We start from the raw sequence: 19,815 nt of genomic DNA on the forward strand, positions 1-19,815 counted from the left end.
ACAAAACTGCACAGTTTGGCAGAAAAACACAACTAAAAACCATGTGTTTTTTTCCGCATCACATGCACACAGTTCAATTTGGCATAGATAGTTCTTGGACCAGACTATTTAAAACAAAATAACTCATAGGACCAATCTCACTGGAAAAGTAAGGCAAAATTGTAAGAATAAGCTTCTTACCTCATGCTACAGCTTTTTTGCAATACTTTTTCTGGAGAGTCCATTCTTTCTCAAGATATGGATGGTATAATGCACAAAATTTAGTCCCAGGTTTTGGCACCAACTATATGTGAGCGGAATCCACTCTCTTCTATGTCTTTTGAAACCCAAATTAAGATTTGTTTTACAAGCACTTAGGAAATGAAACAGCATCACCTTGTATGGTGTACTCAAGACTTCTTTATTAATAGCCTTGCAGGTTCTTAAATAGCAACTAGCAGCGAACTGAGCCCTTTGCTTTGCACAGCAGACTGTAATGCTTGCCTGGATCAACAGACTCAGGTGGGATGTAATTGACAGACTAGAGGGAAGCCACTCACCAAGCATGACCCCCAGAACCCTGAAACCCTTTACCCCTATACAGGGATTTGGAATTACACAGGGCCCTGGAGATCACTACCTGTGGAATGCTGCAGTCCGATGAGAGTAGTCGTCAGGCAGGGTCAAACCAGGAACAGCAGAACAGGGACAGAACAGGGACAGAATCGGCAGACAAGGACGTAATCAGCAAACGTAGCAGAGGTCAAATCCGGATCGGGCAGAGAGGTAGAAAAACAGCAGGCAGAAGGGTAGTCTGAAAACACGCAGAAGTCAGCACACAGGAATCACAAAACAGAATAGGGCAGACCAGGAGCCAGGAAATCAGAACTATCTCTGGCAGAGGTCAGCAGACAGAAGGGGAGCTAATAAGGTTGTGGTGTCTTCCCATTGGCTGTAGCTGAACTCCAGCAACTTCAGCTGGAAGACACATGCCACCCACAGTCAGCCAGTGGTACTGCAGATCCCAAGATAACCCAGCCCAGTGGATGATCGGAGCCTGCACCCACCGGTGCCACTGGCATCGACTCCTCTCCCATCACCAGCACCATCCACGGCAGGAACACGGCGTCGCCTGGCGATAGGAGCAGAAGTCGCTGGAGCGGACTCCGGTGGTGACGTAACACAGACCCAGTGTAGGGTCGTCATCAAATTTGCTGTCTCAGTTGCACGAGCTGAATCTTGGAAGAAGAAGCGATCTTCCACCATTATACCCTTCGCAATCTATTGAGAATGCAGATAGTGATGAATTTGGGACACTGGACAGGGGAAAACAGCGACATAGTGCAAAACAAGGGCAACGGTTTTCAGCCCTTTAGCTGTCTCAGTCCATGGTCCAGACAAGAACAGCCAGATGGCAGGATGTGGTTCCATGGACCACACATTGCCCAGGTTTGAGATAGATTGACAGTATACTACCAAGATGATCCCATAGTGATAGGACTTTGTAGTTTGGTCACATATCGAACTATTTTTATAACTGATTTCGTTTTTTTGCTGGTTGATCTAAGTGCCCATATCTTCAAGATTTCCTGTAATCTTTTAATGAACTGTATTTTAGTAGGAAATCAATTAATCTTTTAAAGGGTTATTCCCAAAATAAAAATTTGAACTTTTAAAATTAATAATATGAGCACAAGTGAGAATCTGTACATAACTATACTGTATATTTGAACCATTTTGCACATATTTTACACATAACCCCCCCCCCCCTTCAATGATGCCCCATTTGACTCCGTTTACCCTACGGTCAACATTGGACCAGTCCTACTGTGTTCTCACCTTTTTCTGTCAATCTGGACCTGCAGCAGCATCTTGGGACTGCAAGGAAGTCAGATGTACGAACTCCCAGTGAAAGTCTATGAGAGCCAGAACAAGGCTCTCATAGACTTGCATTGGAGAGTGAACTCTATCTCGATCTAGGACATCGGAGCTGCCCACAGGTCACAAACTGATGGGAGTGACAGTGATAGAAGGTGAAGGTGGTGACAAGTAAATATGAGAACTTAGACTACAATCACCACTGCAGCAGTAAAAAAAAAAAAAAAAAGAAAAGAAAAATTGCTGGAGTGGTGCTTTAATATTTTAATCACACGTTTATCATGCTGGATTGTTATAGGCAAACATGAGATATATTCCTCAATTGGCTGCCTCAGTAGTCCTATGAGCAGGTATAACTGAAAAATAATTTGGTCCTATAACTACAACCTTATTAACCACAATAAAAAATTGTCTGTTTACCATCTGTACCAAAAATAAAAACTGGCAATCCCTACCAGCGGTGAAGCTAAAAGCACCTGGGGCTTGACAGATGGTAGACTTTATAGCTGAGAATTCTTGCGGGAGTGCGATACAGCGATATCATGGCACAGTGCTCCCAATTTAGAAACTGCAAAATAGCCCAATCTGGAGCTACCATGATTGCAAAGAGCAGAGAATAAAGCTGACTGACACAACAGCTCAGAGCGAGACCCCACACTATTGGAGAGGTTAGTCCCTCGATTCCCTGCTTAGGTTATTCTAATATTTGCCAATTTTAATTGCCGTCTACAACATTTTTAATTACGTAATTTCTTCAATATCAAATGTCAGATAATTTGTTTATTTCAGTGACAAATATCAAAGAACAAAACGACTTCAAAAACAGTAGCATTTCTACAGGTTATTGGATGTGCTGCTGCTCAGCTCCATTGACTTCAATAGGGCTGAGCTGCAAAATCATACAAAGTGTAGTGTTGGTCTTAGACGTATACAGCTATGTTTTTCTTATCCATCTAAAGCGGAGTGGTCACCAGATTCCATAATACAAACTGCAAATATTATAAACTAGATTTCTTAGACAGGATGAGGCTGGTGTACTTACTTTAAGAATTCATGTCATATTGGCTGTAAAATACTTTCCTTCCAGATATAAAAAATAAGAGAAAAATGCTCAGTTTAATACCCAGATAATGTAGCCACTCTGATATGTATATTCAGAGTAAGTACACCAGCCTCCACAGGTCTAAGACATCTGTGTAATAATGTATTCAGTTTACATTGCAAATGCTGGTGATAAATCCGCAATACATTACCACAATCTAAATGTTGGTAAGATATCCTTCAGATCTTTGTGAGATCTTGAACACTACTTAACCATATGTGACGCCCTGGCCTATCAGGTCATCACAGGGTATTGTGCAATCTGCCCTTCTGTGCAATATCCACCTCCTCCTTGGTTACGGGTCCCTTTGGTGTTGCTAAAACCAGCTAATAAAAATCCTAGGAACACTCTGCACCACACCCACCAGACACACCAGTGGACGGCCTGAGTGGAATAGGGTCGCCCACTTGGGGGTTGGTTAAGGGGAGGTCTGGAGTGTCAGGAGTAGGCCAGTGTAGTGTTGGAAGTGAAGGAGAGAGGAGGTCAGGAGCTGGGCTCCTTGGAGGTACTGGGTGGCAGACGTTGGTCTGGGCCTGGTAGGAGCTGGACCCCTGATCGCAGGGGATGGTGACAAGGGGCACGGAACTGTCGAGAAGGACAGCCAGCGGCCTTGTACCATCACCGGGCTGGGACCAGGGCACGACGGGGTACATGGACCCTAGGTCAGGGAGTAGCTTCAGGCAACCTGACAATTTACCCGACGAGAATGGAGCCTTTAAGATCCGCTCTCCACCCGCTCCAAAATCTGGGTACTAGAGCAATGAGGGGGATAGCACTTTCCACACATACAGTCCAGGAAATCCCAAGCGTGAACCCTGAGAGCAAGTGTGATGCCCTGGACTAGCCAGGTAGTCACAGACATAACAACACACACACACCCTCCCCTGGACAGTTTACACCAGTCAAACAAAAACCCTTGTTGCCTCCCTCCAGGGTCTGATGGCCACACCAGGTGGGGCGGAGCCAGGTGGTTGGCCCCACCCACCGAGGAGTTCACAGGTCTGGAGGCGGGAAAAGAGACAGATCTGAGTAGGCAGTGAAAGTGAGAGGTCAGAAACTGTCAGTGTCTGGGTAGGGGCCCAGACACAAACAGCAAGGTTGGCGGACGGTAGTGGCCGTCTGCAGGAGTTAGTGGACCTCTGCAGAACCGTAAGACCGGGGTCGGGCAGTGGCCTGCCGGTACCGAACCGGGGAGTGGAGTGAAGCTAAGCACACAGGCAGGGCCATCGGACCCCAACTAGGCTTGGAGCCACCGACAACGGTCAAATTCGAGTGTGACCAGAACCCCAGGGGTTTCCTAACAACAAAGACCTGACAGAAGGCAACAGTCCACATCATGAGGATATACAGCCACCGCCATAGGCTAGAGATCCAAGGGCCAGCGCCTGAGGGTAAAACTGGCTCCTTCGGTACCTATACGCCGGGGAGCGGACTACCGGTGGGCAACCACAGGAGTCAGAACTGTTATGATCCGGAACCATCAAAACAAAACAATCACTGATCTCGGGGAGACCAGCCAGAGAAAGCACTTCCGGCAGCCAGCGAGGGCGCTCAAGACAGTGAAATCCTAGGTACATTGCCCCCTGGGAAATATGCAAATCAAAAAGGTCTGTGGAGCCTCTGTTAGGAGTCTCAACACAGAAACCAGCCAGATATCCCTCCGGGAAGGGCCCAGCCAAGGGGTGACTCTTTTTAGGAGACCACCATAACCACCATATTAAGTGGCCCTTTTAGTCAATATTCAACTTTTTGACAAGTTTAAAGATATGACAAGGGAAATACCAAGGCCAGGCATCCATCCACAGACATGGCCTTGGTATTTCCCTTGTCATATCTTTAAACTTGTCAAAAAGTTGGATATTGACTAAAAGGGCCACTTAATATGGTGGTTATGGTGGTCTCCTAAAAAGAGTCACCCCTTGGCTGGGCCCTTCCCGGAGGAATATCTGTCTGGTTTCTGTGTTGAGACTCCTAACAGAGGCTCCACAGACCTTTTTGATTTGCATATGATCCGGAACCATGGAAGACCACCACAAATCATTGCTAAAAGGTGACAAGAGCATTGGCAACTAATCTGGCCGCCATCCCCTTACTAACCATCACAACTAGAAGTAGCCGAGGGGTGAACTAACATCCTGTGCACCGCGAACCCAGCCAGAGAACTAACTATCCTAAAGGAAGGAAAGATGAATAACTCTCTGCCTCAGAAAACAGACAAGAATAGCAAGCCCCTCACATTCAAAGACTGCGGTGATATAGGAAAAACACAATACACAGATAGATGACAGGATTAGCAAAACGTGAGGCCCACACTGACTAAAATAGGAAAGGACAGGAAAGGGACTGATGGTGGCCAGAGAAAAACCTTGCAAAATTCTAAATTCCTGATAGTACAAAAAGGCCCTCAGATCGCACGATCTGAACTCCGTCCTATACCAGGTGCTTTTGTCATACCAATGAACAGAAAACAAGAATCACAACAAATTCAACAAGCCACAAAACACATGGACCCAAAGGAGCTATACTCCAAACAGAACTGCAGGGAGTTCCCCAGCCAAGCAACTGAGGGGGAAAAGCCCTGCATGCAAATAAACTGAAAACAACCACAGCAAATAAACCCAGATAAGAGCAAAAGAACCAAACAATAAATAAAGAGCAAGCACTTATCTGGGGTAGATGTGGTGTGGAGCAGAATGAAGCAGGCTGGTGATACAAAGAACAACTGACATCCGGCATAGCCTGCTATCAGACCAGGATTTAAATAAGCAGAGAGTTAAGCGGGCTTTACACGCTGCGACATCGCTAATGCGGAGTCGTTGGGGTCACGGATTTTGTGACGCACATCCAGCCGCATTAGCGATGCCGTTGCGTGTGACACCGATAAGCGATTTTGCATCGTTGCAAAACAGTGCAAAATTCGCTAATCGGCGACACGGGGGTCCATTCTCAATTATCGTTACTTCAGCAGTAACGAGGTTGTTCGTCGTTCCTGCGGCAGCACACATCGCTGCGTGTGACGCCGCAGGAACGAGGAAGCTCTCCCTACCTGCCTCCCGGCCGCTATGCGGAAGGAAGGAGGTGGGCGGGATGTTACGTCCCGCTCATCTCCGCCCCTCCGCTGCGATTGGGCGGCGGTTCAGTGATGCTTCAGTGACGTCGCTGTGACGCCGCACGGACCGCCACCTTAGAAAGGAGGCGGTTCGCCGGTCACAGCGACGTCGCCGGACAGGTAAGTATGTGTGACGGGTCTGCGCGATGTTGTGCGGCACGGGCAGCGATATGCCCGTGTTGCGCAACAGATGGGGGCGGATACCCACACTAGCGATATCGGGACCGATATCGCAGTGTGTAAAGTAGCCTTTAGCAAAGGAAACTCCCATTGCACAACACACCTGGTCCAAGTCCAAACCATTCCTGGCCACCAGAGGGAGCCTCCCAGCAGCCAAAAGATAACTAACATTCACAACACAGAACATTCTAACCAGGTGCAGGGAAAGGCAGCCACCATCACACTGTCTGGGGAGAGAGCACAAACACTGCAGCCGGCTGCGGGACCCGTCCATCCAGCCGTTTGGTTTACCAGAGACTCTGTCATCGACTGCCTGAGTGAGTACACCAGTGCCATCCAGCACCGCACTGCGCTGCCCCTGCAACCCTGCACCCCAGCCATCCAGCCTCTCCATTACACCACCGGGCCCCAGGATCACCAACCCCTATCCACGGAGGGGACAACAACCTAGCTGCTCCCTACCATCGCTCCCGGGATCCCCGTCACCAGCAGCGGTGGTGCCCCTTATCACCACGACCCGTGGGTGGCGTCACAAACTATCTCCCTAAACAAACCACCCCCTTTTCACTCATGGACGAGGAGCGCCGCTCGAGTCCCCGGGTCCGGCTCACCACTCGAACCACCGAGCAGCAGCAGAAGCCCCGGACCCGAGCGCGGCAATCACGTCCCCTCCGCCCACGACACAAGCTCCCTCAGTTAGCCACACTGGGGAGCAGGACCCGACTAGTTTCAAGCTATAGGGGCCAACTAAGACGAGAACAAGGTGCCAAGGGAAAGGTCACAGATCAACAGGCAACACCAGCAGAAACGGGACCCAAACGTGCTCCCCTCAGCGGCAGCAGAGTCCAGAACTTTGGTTTAGTTGTCGGTGTCAGCGTTATTGGACTAAGTGAGTATGCAAGTGACCCTTACCTCCCCAACGGCACATCCCTGTCCCCATCACCGAGTCCTGGGGCATCCCCCCTACCCATGGAGGGGTTAAACACCTGGCTGCCCACTCCATCGCCACCAGGTACTCCCCAGCTGCAGCGGTGGTACTTCACCTTACCACACACCACGGGTGACATCACGAACTGTAAATACAACATCCTTTGTAAAATACTCCCCTTAATTCGAGTGGCCGCATACCCCCCGGGTCCGGACTCCCCTCGAGCCACCGTGGATCCGGATCCAAGCAGCCCGGTGGCTGACGTGGGGGCGGCACACATACTCCGCTCATCAGGTCAAGAAAGACAGGTCATTTACTTTCAATTCTGGTTTAGTTCTGATTCAGAATTATGGTTTATTCAAAATGTAATGAAGAGGTCAAAGAAGTTTAGTTTTTCAAGATCTGACAATTTGTCATTTTTGCGATTTTTCTTTTTAATTTAGTCCATTTCCCTCACGAACCATAACTTTTCTCAGTTTTCCTTTGACATACCCGTATTGGATGTAACTTGTTTTTTCCCCTTTTTTTTCCTATTCACCAAATAATGTACAAAAATAAAACCCAGGAACAAAAAATCCAAGTGAGGTAAAATGATGAAAAAAAAACCCCTCTAAATATATAGCTTTTGTTTTTTTACTTTTACTGTTTAATGTGCATTAAAAATGACCAAACAATCTCCAGTTTGGTATGACTGCAGCGATGCCAAACTTATATATATATATATATATATATAGAAATATTTTTATTTTTTTTTGCTATATTCTAGGAGTAAAAAATTCTGACCTTTGTCTGTGCTGCCATTTTCTGAGACCCATCACTTTTTTTTGTCAATGGAGCTGCATGACGGCTTGTTTTTTTTGTGCCCTGAGCTGTAGTTTTTAATGGTACAATGTTCATATACATACAATTTTGTTATTGCTTTTTATTACAATTTTTCAGGGAGGTTTGAGTGCAGTTATTGGAAAACTACAATTGTGACCATTTACAGTGCTGTTTAAAGGGAGCCTGTCAGGTGCAATATGTACCCAGAACCACAGGCAGTTCTGGGTGCATATTGCTAATCCTTGCCTAACTGTCCCTGTGCTGTTCCTACTTTGTTTTATTTAAAACTGTTATTTAAGGTTTTCATGCTTGTCTCTGCTGTCATCTACTGGTCAGACCTTTTGGCTCCTCTGGTTTTTTTTTCCAGCCCATGGGAGTGTCTGCTGCTCCTCTTACATCAATTCCTGGCATATTCAGTTCACAGCCAGAGATTGTGAGAATCACATCCCTTATTTGACCTGCTAGAAGCAAAGTCATCTGACCTTAGTGGCTCCAGAGACAAGCATCACAAGAGAACCACAATGCCAGGTACTTGGACCGCTGTACTCCTGCATGTCCTTAACCTTTGGAGAAAATAAACCACCATTGTTTCATCTCAGCATGTGCATGTTTAACTCTGGAGCGCTCTGGTCATGGTCTGCCTCACCTATAGGAAAAACGAAGGTAAGATTCTCACGCCATCCCACAACTACGCGCCTTCAATCGCCTTTAAGTGGGGACAGAACAGTCCCTGTATACACTAGCATAGATAAAGAGATCTTTAGAAAAAGTATTTCTAATTTTTCTTTATGATATGCTAATAAGGCCAGGGACTAGTTGCAAGGGAATTTAGTTCCTGTGCTCATTTCGTCCTCTTAGCATGGTAGCACATCCTCAGGGGCGTGCTGACATGATATTCAATGCCCTCTGACCAGAGTCATCATTGGCAGTGATGCCCGTACCTGTGTCCGTTGTCACAGCCTCAGAGAGCTGGGCTTAGGGTCAGTGCCCATGATCAGAAGTCCCTGGCACTTCCGGTCATGCGCACTACACCATTTTGCAGCCGCGACATGTACACCCGGCTTCATAGTGCGCATGACCAGAAGTCCGGGGATCATGCATGCTGAGTGGAAATCCAGCATCTGCTCAGTGGCAGTGACCATACCCCTGATGCTGCACATTCATTAGCACAGAAGATTAGGTATCCATGGTTATGACCACGCATATAGGGACAGTTAGTTAATTGGTAGTGGACGTAACCATGGATACCTAAGGTCCTTCATTGTCCTGAACATGAGGTAAGCGACATAGTGAATCAAGAGAACTATACTACATTTCTAATATTAATATTATTACTACACCTACTACATATTGTGATAGGATCTTGGAGATGGGAATAACCTTTTAAGTAGGCACATGGCCGCCCGGGCAACCCATCAGCTCCTTGCAATGGTATTGTGTAGAGACGGATAGGACTGGCACCAGAATTCTAACCATTTAAATGCTACAGTCAATCAGTGATGAAATTATCTCTGGTTGCAGCTGTTGCGTCTGCACACTACGGCGCGGGCTCAGCACCTGAGCCTACTGAACACCTATGTGCCGCCCCCATGCCAGCAGCCTGCCGCTGCTCGGGTCCAGACCTTCCAGTGGTGACTCGAGGGTCTCTGGACCCGGGGGAACCCGAGGACACTCCGAATGAAAAGGGTTGGGGGGTGGTGGACATATATGTATGGGCTGGGCCGTACTAGGTTTGTGACACCACCCATGGTATGTGGTGATATTGGACACCACCACTGCAGTTACGGGGCACCCAGGGGAGATGTTGTGCAGCAAGTTGTTAACCCCTCTGTGGGCAGGGATGGTGGCCCCAGGACCCGTTGGGGTTGGGGGTGCAGGAGGCCGCACCTCCACTCTCCTTGAACTCTCAAACTGCACTGTTTACTTTCCCGTCCTCGGGCTGTCTAAAACTCCTAGGTGGGAGTCTTCCAACCACTTGTTTCCGCCCCCTGGTGTGTCTATCAAGCCCTTAGGGGGTGACTAGGGTTTTAAGGTTGGCTGATGTCACCTGTGAGGGAAAGGTGTTGTGTGGGGCCCTATTTGTGACTACCTGGTTTTGCCAGGGCGTCACACCTAACATGACCTGTGATGAAAATGTGATAAAAATAGATGTTACCAGTTGTTAAGGGGTTATTACTTAAAACTGATAGTGTTCTACATCACTTTGTGACCAAAGTATTATAAATTATAAAAAGGAAAAGAAAATTTCTAACTTTTGCAGTTATTCTATGCGTTGAAAAATAGAGACAAATTGATTTTCTAGAGGGACCGGCTAACCATTAATGGTAGAAACAGGAGAGCATAACAGCCCTCCTTCTCCATTTGTCTCGCACTTTCGGACGCGTGATTATGAGTCATTTTAATAGCCAACAGTGTTGTCTCAATAGCAAATGATCATTGCTTTGTGTGTACTGGGCAATCCAACAAACCGACAGAAAGAAGAGCGAGAGTGAAGAGATTCACAGGTATCTTCTTTAACCTGGGGGAAGCAATGAATGTGACAGACACGACTACAAGTGGTATCATCCATTCATCTTCCTAAGAGCATGAAATAAGCATCAGCAATTCTACAACTGAAATTCTGACAAAAAGGACGAGGCGGCCGGTGTCAGGGACAGATTCGGGGAGACGATAGTCATGTTCTGAATGAACTAGAAGTGTTGCTTTTGCATTGTGCACATGCTGCCTATGATAACTTGGAATAAAAAATAGAAAAATAGCAGTCATCCCTATAGTAATTATAAAGCCGCTCTTCCCTATTTTATCATAGGTGACATCTGCCTACACAGATTCAAGGACAATTTACCTCCTCCCTTCCCTGCAATGACATCGGCACATCATAGAGCATGCCCTCACCACTCTCCAATAGAAAATAATAAGTCCTTAACACATTTACTATAAAGCTGGAGTAAAAAAAAAAACAAAAAAAAAAAACAAGGTCAATTCTTCCCCCTCTCTGCACAGTGGCCTCTGCACAGTTTACTGAGCATGCCCACACCAGTCTCCCATAGAAAAGCAAGTCCTTAACATATTTACTATACAGCTTGAGTAAATAGACAAACAAAAGAAAAAATTCAACTGGTGATAATAAATTAACAATTCTTCCCCCCCTGCACAACGGCCTCTGCACAGTTTACTGAGCATACCAGATACTGCATCTATTGTGATGAGGTGTAACTAATAGGCTGCATACCAGATACTGTGAACCTGCGTGTGTGAACAGTGACCTATGCAAGCCACAAGTGTGCCATTTTACTACCATCTTCCTTTGCACCTGTGATGTCTCCATTTAATGGAGGTCTTGCTGCATCCTGGCAGTGCATTAGTCTTTTTGGCCTTGGGCAGTTTACATCTTCTGCCATTAGTCTGTGAGTTTTTGCTTAATATTTGGAGGATTTGTATTCCTCTTTTTGGTGTTTTTTATGTATATACATATATGATATATTAGTGTAGGGACCCACAAAAATGAGGATCCATGACGTGGATTGTGGGCTTCCGTACTATGGCCATATTACCTACAAATACCGCATATATTTATTCTTTTGCACAGAATATTTTATACAGGATGCAGCCAGGCCTCTTTACATTAGGCCTTGCATACTATACTCGCTGTCCCTGCATGGTGCACATATATAGTATTGGCGCAGCCCGCTTGCATCTATTGTGATGAGGCGTAACTAATAGGCTGCATACCAGATACTGTGAACCTGCATGTGTGAATAGTGACCTATGCAAGCCATAAGGCGGGCTTTGCACGCTGCGACATCGGTAACAATGTGTTACCGATGCTGCAGCGATAGTCCCGCCCCCGTCGCACGTGCGATATCTAGTGAAAGCTGCCGTAGCGATTATTATCGCTACGGCAGCTTCACACACACATACCTGCCTTGCGACGTCCCTCTGGTCGGCGACCCGCCTCCTTCCTAAGGGGGCGGGTCGTGTGGCGTCACAGCGACGTCACACGGCAGGTGGCCAATTGAAGCGGAGGGGCGGAGATGAGCAGGATGTAAACATCCTGCCCACCTCCGTCCTTCTCATTGCAGCCGGGAGGCAGGTAGGTGATGATCCTCGCTCCTGCGGCTTCACACACAGCGATGTGTGCTGCCGCAGGAGCGAGGAACAACATCGTACCTGTCGCTGCACCGGCATTATGGAAATGTCGGAGGCTGCAGCGATGATACGATAACGATGCTTTTGCGGTCGTTCATCGTATCAAAAAGGTTTTACACGTTGCGATATCGACTGCGACGCCGGATGTGCGTCACTTTTGATTTGACCCCATCGACATCGCACGTGCAATGTCGCAACGTGCAAAGCCGCCCTTAGTGTGCAATTTTACCATCTTCCTTGCAGCTGTGATGTCTCCATTTAGTGGAGGTCTTGCTGCATCCTGGCAGTGTATTAGTCTTTTTGGCCTTGGGCAGTTTACATTTTCTGCCATTAGTCTGTGAGTTTTAGCTTAATATTTGGAGGATTTTTATTCCTCTTTTTGGTATTTTCTCTGCACAGTTTACTGAGCATGCCCACACCAGTCTTCCATAGAAAAGCAAGTCCTTAACATATTTACTATACAGCTTGAGTAAATAGACAAAAAGAAAAAACAAGGTCAACTGGTGATAATAAATTAACAATTCTTCCCCCCCTGCACAACGGCCACTGCACAGTGTACTGAGCATGCCCACACCAGTCTCCAATAGAAAATAATGAGTCCTTAGCACATTTACTGTAAAGCTGGAGTAAAAAATAACCAAAAAAAAAAAAAAAACAAGGTCAACTGGTGATAATAAATGAAACTCTTCCCCCCCTCTGCACAGTTTACTGAGCATGCCCACACCAGTGTCTAGTAGAAAATAATGAGTCTTTAACACATTTAGTATAAAGCTGTAGTAAGATTAAAAAAAAAAAAATCAAGAACAAAAACAGGGGGCATACACTGCGAATGGAAGAAAAGCGATTCCGGCAGCTAAATATGAAAGGGTTCTTTACAGTTAGAGCAGTCAGACTGTGGAATGCCGACCACAAGAGGTAGTAATGGCAAACACTATAAGAGCTTTTAAAAAAGGGCTGGATGATTTCCTCAGTACATACAACATTGTTGGTTATAAATGACTTGGGGACAAAATGTAGAACTGGTGGAGGAAGGTTGAACTAGATGGACCTAGGTTTTTTTTCAACCTATGTAACTATGCAACTAAAAACAGGGTCAACTAGTCATAATAAATTAATGAAATTCTTCCCCCTCCCTGCTCAGTGACCTCTGCACAGTGTAATAAGCATGCCCATGCCAGTCTCCCATAGAAAATAGTGAGTCCTTAATACATTTAAAAAAAATAACAAAAACAAAAACAAAAAACAACAACACAGGATGAAGTAGTGATAATAAATTATAGCCACTGCTCAAATTTTCCCCCTCTCTGCACAGTGTCCTCTTCACAGGCTACAGAGCATGCCCACAATACTCTCCTACACAAATCATTAAGAGATCTTGGTCAGAAAATAACATGTACAAAGGTTTGCTGTAAATACATCTATATTCTATATACACAAATGTTCACAGCTTAGAGCAGCATATTAAGCAAAAAAAAAACATTTTTATTGTATTTTACAATTAACAATATTTTTCTAAAAAACTAAATTTAGGGGGTTTTTTTACTCCTGCTTATAACATCTTGTTACTCACCATCTATTGTAGCATGAACATTGCTCTTATCTATAAGCAAGTATCGTGGACTATCTGGAAAGAAAGGTAACATGGAGATCTGAATAAATGTTGGCACCACAATCAAGGCAAGAAACAGAGGCCAAGTGTCATCCTGTGAAGAGATGTAAATGCAATGAGAATAGTGTGAGAGTATTAACTCGTTAGCCAGTATACAGTACAGACCAAAACTTTGGACACACCTTCTCCTTCAAAGAGTTTTCTTTATTTTCATGACTCTGAAAATTGTAGATTCACATTGAAGGCATCAAAACTATGAATTAACACATGTGGAATGAAATGCTTAACAAAAAAGTGTGAAACACCTGAAAATGTCTTATATTCTAGGTTCTTCAAAGTAGCCACCTTTTGCTTTGATTACTGCTTTGCACACTCATGGCTTTAAGAGATAGTCACCAGAAATGTTTTTCACTTCACAGGTGTGCCCTGTCAGGTTTAATAAGTGGGATTTCTTGCCTTATAAATGGTGTTGAGACCATCAGTTGTGTTGTGCAGAAGTCTGGTGGATACACAGCTGATAGTCCTACTGAATAGACTGTTAGAATTTGTATTATGGCAAGAAAAAAGCAGCTAAGTAAAGAAAAACGAGTGGTCATCATTACTTTAAGAAATGAAGGTCAGTCAGTCCGAAAAATTGGGAAAACTTTCAAAGTGTCCCCAAGTGCAGTGGCAAAAAATATCAAACACTGCATTGAAACTGGCTCACATGAGGTCCGCCCCAGGAAAGGAAAACCAAGAGTCACCTCTGCTGCGGAGGATAAGTTTATCCGAGTCACCAGCCTCAGAAATTGCAGGTTAACAGCAGCTCAGATTAGAGACCAGGTCAATGCCACACAGAGTTCTAGCAGCAGACACATCTCTAGAACAACTGTTAAGAGGAGACTTTGTGCAGCAGGCCTTCATGGTAAAATAGCTGCTAGGAAACCACTGCTAAGGACAGGCAACAAGCAGAAGAGACTTGTTTGGGCTAAAGAACACAAGGAATGGACATTGGATCAGTGGAAATCTGTGCTTTGGTCTGATGAGTCCAAACTTGAGATCTTTGGATCCAACCACCGTGTCTTTGTACGATGCAGAAAAGGTGAACGGATGGACTCTACTTGCCTGGTTCCCACTGAAGCATGGAGGAGGAGGTGTGATGGTGTGGGGGTGCTTTGCTGGTGACACTGTTGGGGATTTATTCAAAATTGAAGACATACTGAACTAGCATGGCTACCACAGCATCTTGCAGCGGCGTGCTATTCCATCCAGTTTGTATTTAGTTGGACCATCATTTATTTTTCAAAAGGACAATGACCCCAAACACACCTCCAGGCTGTGTAAGGGCTTTTTGACTAAGAAGGAGAGTGATGGGGTGCTACGCCAGATGACCTAGTCTCCACAGTCACCAGACCTGAACCCAATCGAGATGGTTTTGGGGTGAGCTAGACCGCAGAGTGAAGGCAAAAGGGCCAACAAGTGCCAAGCATCTCTGGGAACTCCTTCAAGACTGTTGGAAGACCATTTCCGGTGACTACCTCTTGAAGCTCATCAAGAGAATGCCAAGAGTGTGCAAAGCAGTAATGAAAGCAAAAGGTGGCTACTTTGAAGAACCTAGAATATAAGACATATTTTCAGGTGTTTCACACTTTTTTGTTAAGTATTTCATTCCACATGTGTTAACTCAGTTTTGATGCCTTCAATGTGAATCTACAATTTTCAGAGTCATGAAAATAAAGAAAACTCTTTGAATGAGAAGTTGTGTCCATACTTTTGGTCTGTACTGATATATATATTATATATTTATATTTCATTCCATCATATACTTTCTGCATAAAGAATCCGGGTACATGTCATGTAAGCTTTACACCCAAGGATCTGGGGTGATGGGCAAAAATTGATCACCCAAAATCATACAGAGGCAGAATTGATCAGAGCAAGGACAGAAGCCGTGATGCCCGAGCCCGATTTGCCCACAGAAGCCAAGCTTTGTTATTCCCTGCAGCGCTGTCAATGCAACGTCAGTACTGCAGACATTAACATTTATCAGAAACAGCAATGGAAACCAAGAAATGGATCTGGGGAAGGTGAGTAAAGCAACATTATTATTATTTTATTTTTTTTTAAAACAAACTACAGCACAGGGGATAGAAGTTTTCTGAAACTATAAAATCCCTTTAAGCCCTCCTAACACATTAGATGAAAGGAAGTTAGATTGGCATATGGGGCCTCCTGACCCTTCACACACTGAGAATGCCAGATGTTTCCTACCTCCTGGTTCAATCGTGAACACACTAGTGATTAGCAGCTTTCTGTCAATATACATTGTACACACAAATCTGCAAATCAGTGGTGTGGGTGGGGTTATACACAGAGCAGTAGTCCAAGCTCTGCTAGATCCACAGCAGAGAAAACTGTGATTCTGTCAAAACCTCTGCACCCAGTAAACTTAGTTACACATCGCTAGAACCAGAGCCTTTGTCCCTACATCATGCTGCCGTCACTTTAAATAGCAAAAACCTGCTAACAGATTCCCTTTAAGAGTGCTATATTTATTTATATCTAGTCTATGGCAGTAGAGTGAGATTCATTGTGGGTTTTTTTTAATTTCAAAAAAGAAGTTCCATCACAAAACGAAACGCAACAAATATATAAAAATGTTTTTAAATTATTTTTTTTTTCTGCATAATTGTCACCATGCATACAATACTGACCCGACCCAGTAGCTCTGGAAGGCCGAGCACCTGTGCCATAAACACTCCAAGGCAAATGAAAAGACTTGGCATTAGGCCCAAGAAGCCTCGTAAATTCTTTGGTGAGATCTCTCCCAAGTACATGGGAACCACACTGAGAGAAATACCTGAAACAAAATTCATATATCACATAAATTATAAAAATTAATGTATTAATTAAAGAGGGTTTTCTATTATTTATAACACAGACCAGGCAAATAAAGAAAAAGCTTGACAGACCTTTTTGAATAACTACAGCTGGGGGCCATATGAACATATTTCCCGTAATACACAACTGTTAGATTCCCTACAAAAAAATGTAAAGCCAACAGCCATGGCGTAAAAAAATAAAAAATAAAAAAAAATAATGTATGAACATGGAAAAGCAGGACTCACAGGCAATGTCTAGGTGTGGGCAAGGAAATCAGGGCTACCATGCAATGTCTCGGTGTGGGTGAAAAAAGCAGGACTACCAGGCAATGTCTAGGTATGGGTGAAGAAAGCAGGACTACCAGGCAATGTCTAGGTATGGGTGAAGAAAGCAGGGCTACCATGCAATGTCTAGGTGTGGGTGAAAAAAGCAGGACTACCAGGCAATGTCTAGGTATGGGTGAAGAAAGCAGGACTACCAGGCAATGTCTAGGTCTGGGCAAAAAAAGTAGGACTACCAGGCAATGTCTAGGTGTGGGCAAAGAAAGCAGGACTACCAGGCAATGTCTAGGTATGGGCGAAGAAAGCAGGACTACCAGGCAATGTCCAGGTCTGGGCGAAGAAAGCAGGACTACCAGGCAATGTCTAGGTGTGGGCGAAGAAAGCAGGACTACCAGGCAATGTCTAGGTATGGGCGAAGAAAGCAGGACTACCAGGCAATGTCTAGGTGTGGGCGAAGAAAGCAAGACTACCAGGCATTGCCTAGATGTGGTTGAGTGGAGCAGGACTCCCAGGCACAGTCTACCTTTGGGCAGTGGAAGCAAGCCTCCAAGGCATTGTCTGGGTGCGGGCGGGGAAGCAGAACTTCCAGGATTGTCTAGAAGCAGGACTCCCAGACATTATCTTGGTGTGGTCAAAGGAAGCATGACAGCCAGGCATTGCCTAAGTGTGAGTGGGGAAAGGATCCCCAGGCATGGTCTAGGTGTGGGCGAGGGAAGCAGTTCTCCCAGCGATTGTTTCATTGTGGTCCAGGGAAGCATGACTGCAAGGCATTGCCTAAGTGGTCTAGGGAAGAAGGATTCGAAGGCATTGTCTAGGTGCATGCATGAAAAGTAGGACTCCCAGGCATTGCCGAGCTGTGGGCAAAGGGAAGCAGGAGTCCCACGCATTTGCCTAGGTGTGAGTGGGGTGAAGCAGGGCTCTCAGGCATTGTCTAGGTGTGAATGGAAGAAGCAGTACCACCTGGCTTTATGTATGGATTTGAGAAGCAAGACTTCCAAGGATTTTCCATGTGTGGGGGCGTGGGGTGGGTGCATACATTCTGTCCAAGTCATGTCAATTGTTTTTGCCATTTGCGTTTAGAACTGCAAAGCAGAGTTTTTGCCCACATTTCTGCCACAAAAAGGCTGCAGTTTGAACTGCATAGTGGGGTTTAGAAACCCAAATTCCCATAGACTAAGCTTGAAAAGCAGAACACATCCATTTTGGCATTAAACGCTGCAGTTGACAAAGCAGGTAAAAAGCAAAGTGGGGTCTTAGCCTTAAACAATTTACAGAAAAATTCTGATCAAAATCATAGAATTATACATTCTATACATTCTGAAGCTCAGTATGTCCCATCTATTTTTGCTGCCCTCAGATAAAAAAAATCTAAGAAAAACGATCCTTAAATACAGTATATCACTAGTGAGTACACCCTTCACATTTTTGTAAATATTTTATTATATCTTTTCATGGGACAACACTAAAGATCTGACACTTTGAAACAATGTAAAGTAGTCAGTGTACAGCTCGTATAACAGTGCAAATTTGATGTGCCCTCTAAATAAAGCCTGCTTTACACGTTACGATTAAGCATACAATATCGTATGTGCGGCACGTTCAATTTTGTTGAAGGTGCCGCACAAACAATTAACCCCCGTCACACGTACTTACCCGTCCATACAACCTTGATGTGGGCGGCGAATGTCTACTTCCTGGAATGGGAGGGACGTTCGGCGCCACATCGACATCACGCGGCAGCCGGCCAATAGAAGCGGAGGGGCGGAGATGAGCGGGACGTAAACATCCCGCCCACCTACTTCCTTCCGGATTACTGGCCGGGAGCCGCAGGACGCAGGTAAGATCTGTTCATCGTTCCCGGGGTGTCACACACTGCGATGTGTGCTACCCCGGGTACGATGAACAACCTGACGTTCAATTTATGAGGAATGGACGACGTGCGTGCGATGATTGTTTTACCATTCAATCGCAATCGCACGTAGCTGTTACATGCTACAATGTACCTTACGATGCCGGATGTGCGTCGCTTACGACGTGACCCCGCCGACACATAGTAAGACATATTGTAGTGTGTAAAGCGGGCTTATCTCAACACAGCCAATAAATGTCAAAATCACTGGCAACAAAAGTGAGTACACCCCTAAGTGATAATGACCAAATTGTGCGCAAAGTGTCAATATTTTGTGTAGCCACCATTATTTTCAAGCATGGCCTCAACTCTCTTGGGGATGGAGGTCACTAGAGCTTTACAGGAGCCACTGGATCCTCTTCCCTCCTCCATGAGGACATCACGGAATTGGTGAAAGCTAGAGACCTTTTGCTCCTCCAACTTCGGTTTGAGGAGTTCCCACAGATGCTCAAGAGGGTTTAGGTCTGAAATATGCTTGGCCAGTCCAGCACCTTTACTCTCAGTTTCTTTAGCAAGGCAGTGATCATCTTAGAGGAGTGTTTGGGGTCGTTACATAGGAATACTGACCTGAGGCCCCGTTTTCGAAAGGAGGGGATCATGCTCTTCTTCAGTATGTCACAATACATGCCATTCATGGTTCCCTCGATGAGCTGTAGCTTCCCACAGCTGGCAGCACTTGTGCAGCCCCAAACCATGGCACTCCCACCACCATGCTTGACTGTAGGCAAGACACACGTCTTTGTACTCCTCACTTGGTTGCCGCCACACACACACTTGACACCATCTAAACCAAATAAGTTTATTTTGGTCACATCAGAGCACAGGACATGGTTACAGTAATCCATGTCCTTACTCTGCTAGTCTTTAGCAAACTGTTTGCAGGATTTCTTGTACACCATCTTTAGAAGAGGCTTTCTTCTGGGATGAAAGTCATGCAGACCCACGTGATGTAGTTTATGACATATGGCCTGAGCACTGACTCCTCATTCACACCTGAGACCTTGTAA

General features: G+C 45.4%; 1 protein-coding gene across 2 annotated transcripts in view; it reads right to left on the reverse strand.

Moving 5' to 3' along the window:
- The window catches only part of LOC142310844 (solute carrier family 2, facilitated glucose transporter member 9-like), a 156,494-nt gene that overhangs the window by 66,160 nt on the left and 70,519 nt on the right, over window positions 1-19,815 (reverse strand). For both annotated transcript variants that reach the window (XM_075348589.1, XM_075348590.1), the window contains exons 5-6: window positions 16,450-16,595; window positions 13,718-13,850 (exon numbers count right to left, since the gene is read on the reverse strand). In XM_075348589.1, the coding sequence (XP_075204704.1) occupies window positions 13,718-13,850; window positions 16,450-16,595 (279 nt within the window). The remainder of the gene's footprint in view (window positions 1-13,717; window positions 13,851-16,449; window positions 16,596-19,815) is intronic.

The sequence above is a fragment of the Anomaloglossus baeobatrachus genome, chromosome 5 (genome assembly GCF_048569485.1).
Source record: "Anomaloglossus baeobatrachus isolate aAnoBae1 chromosome 5, aAnoBae1.hap1, whole genome shotgun sequence".
NCBI classification, from domain to species: Eukaryota; Metazoa; Chordata; class Amphibia; order Anura; family Aromobatidae; genus Anomaloglossus; species Anomaloglossus baeobatrachus.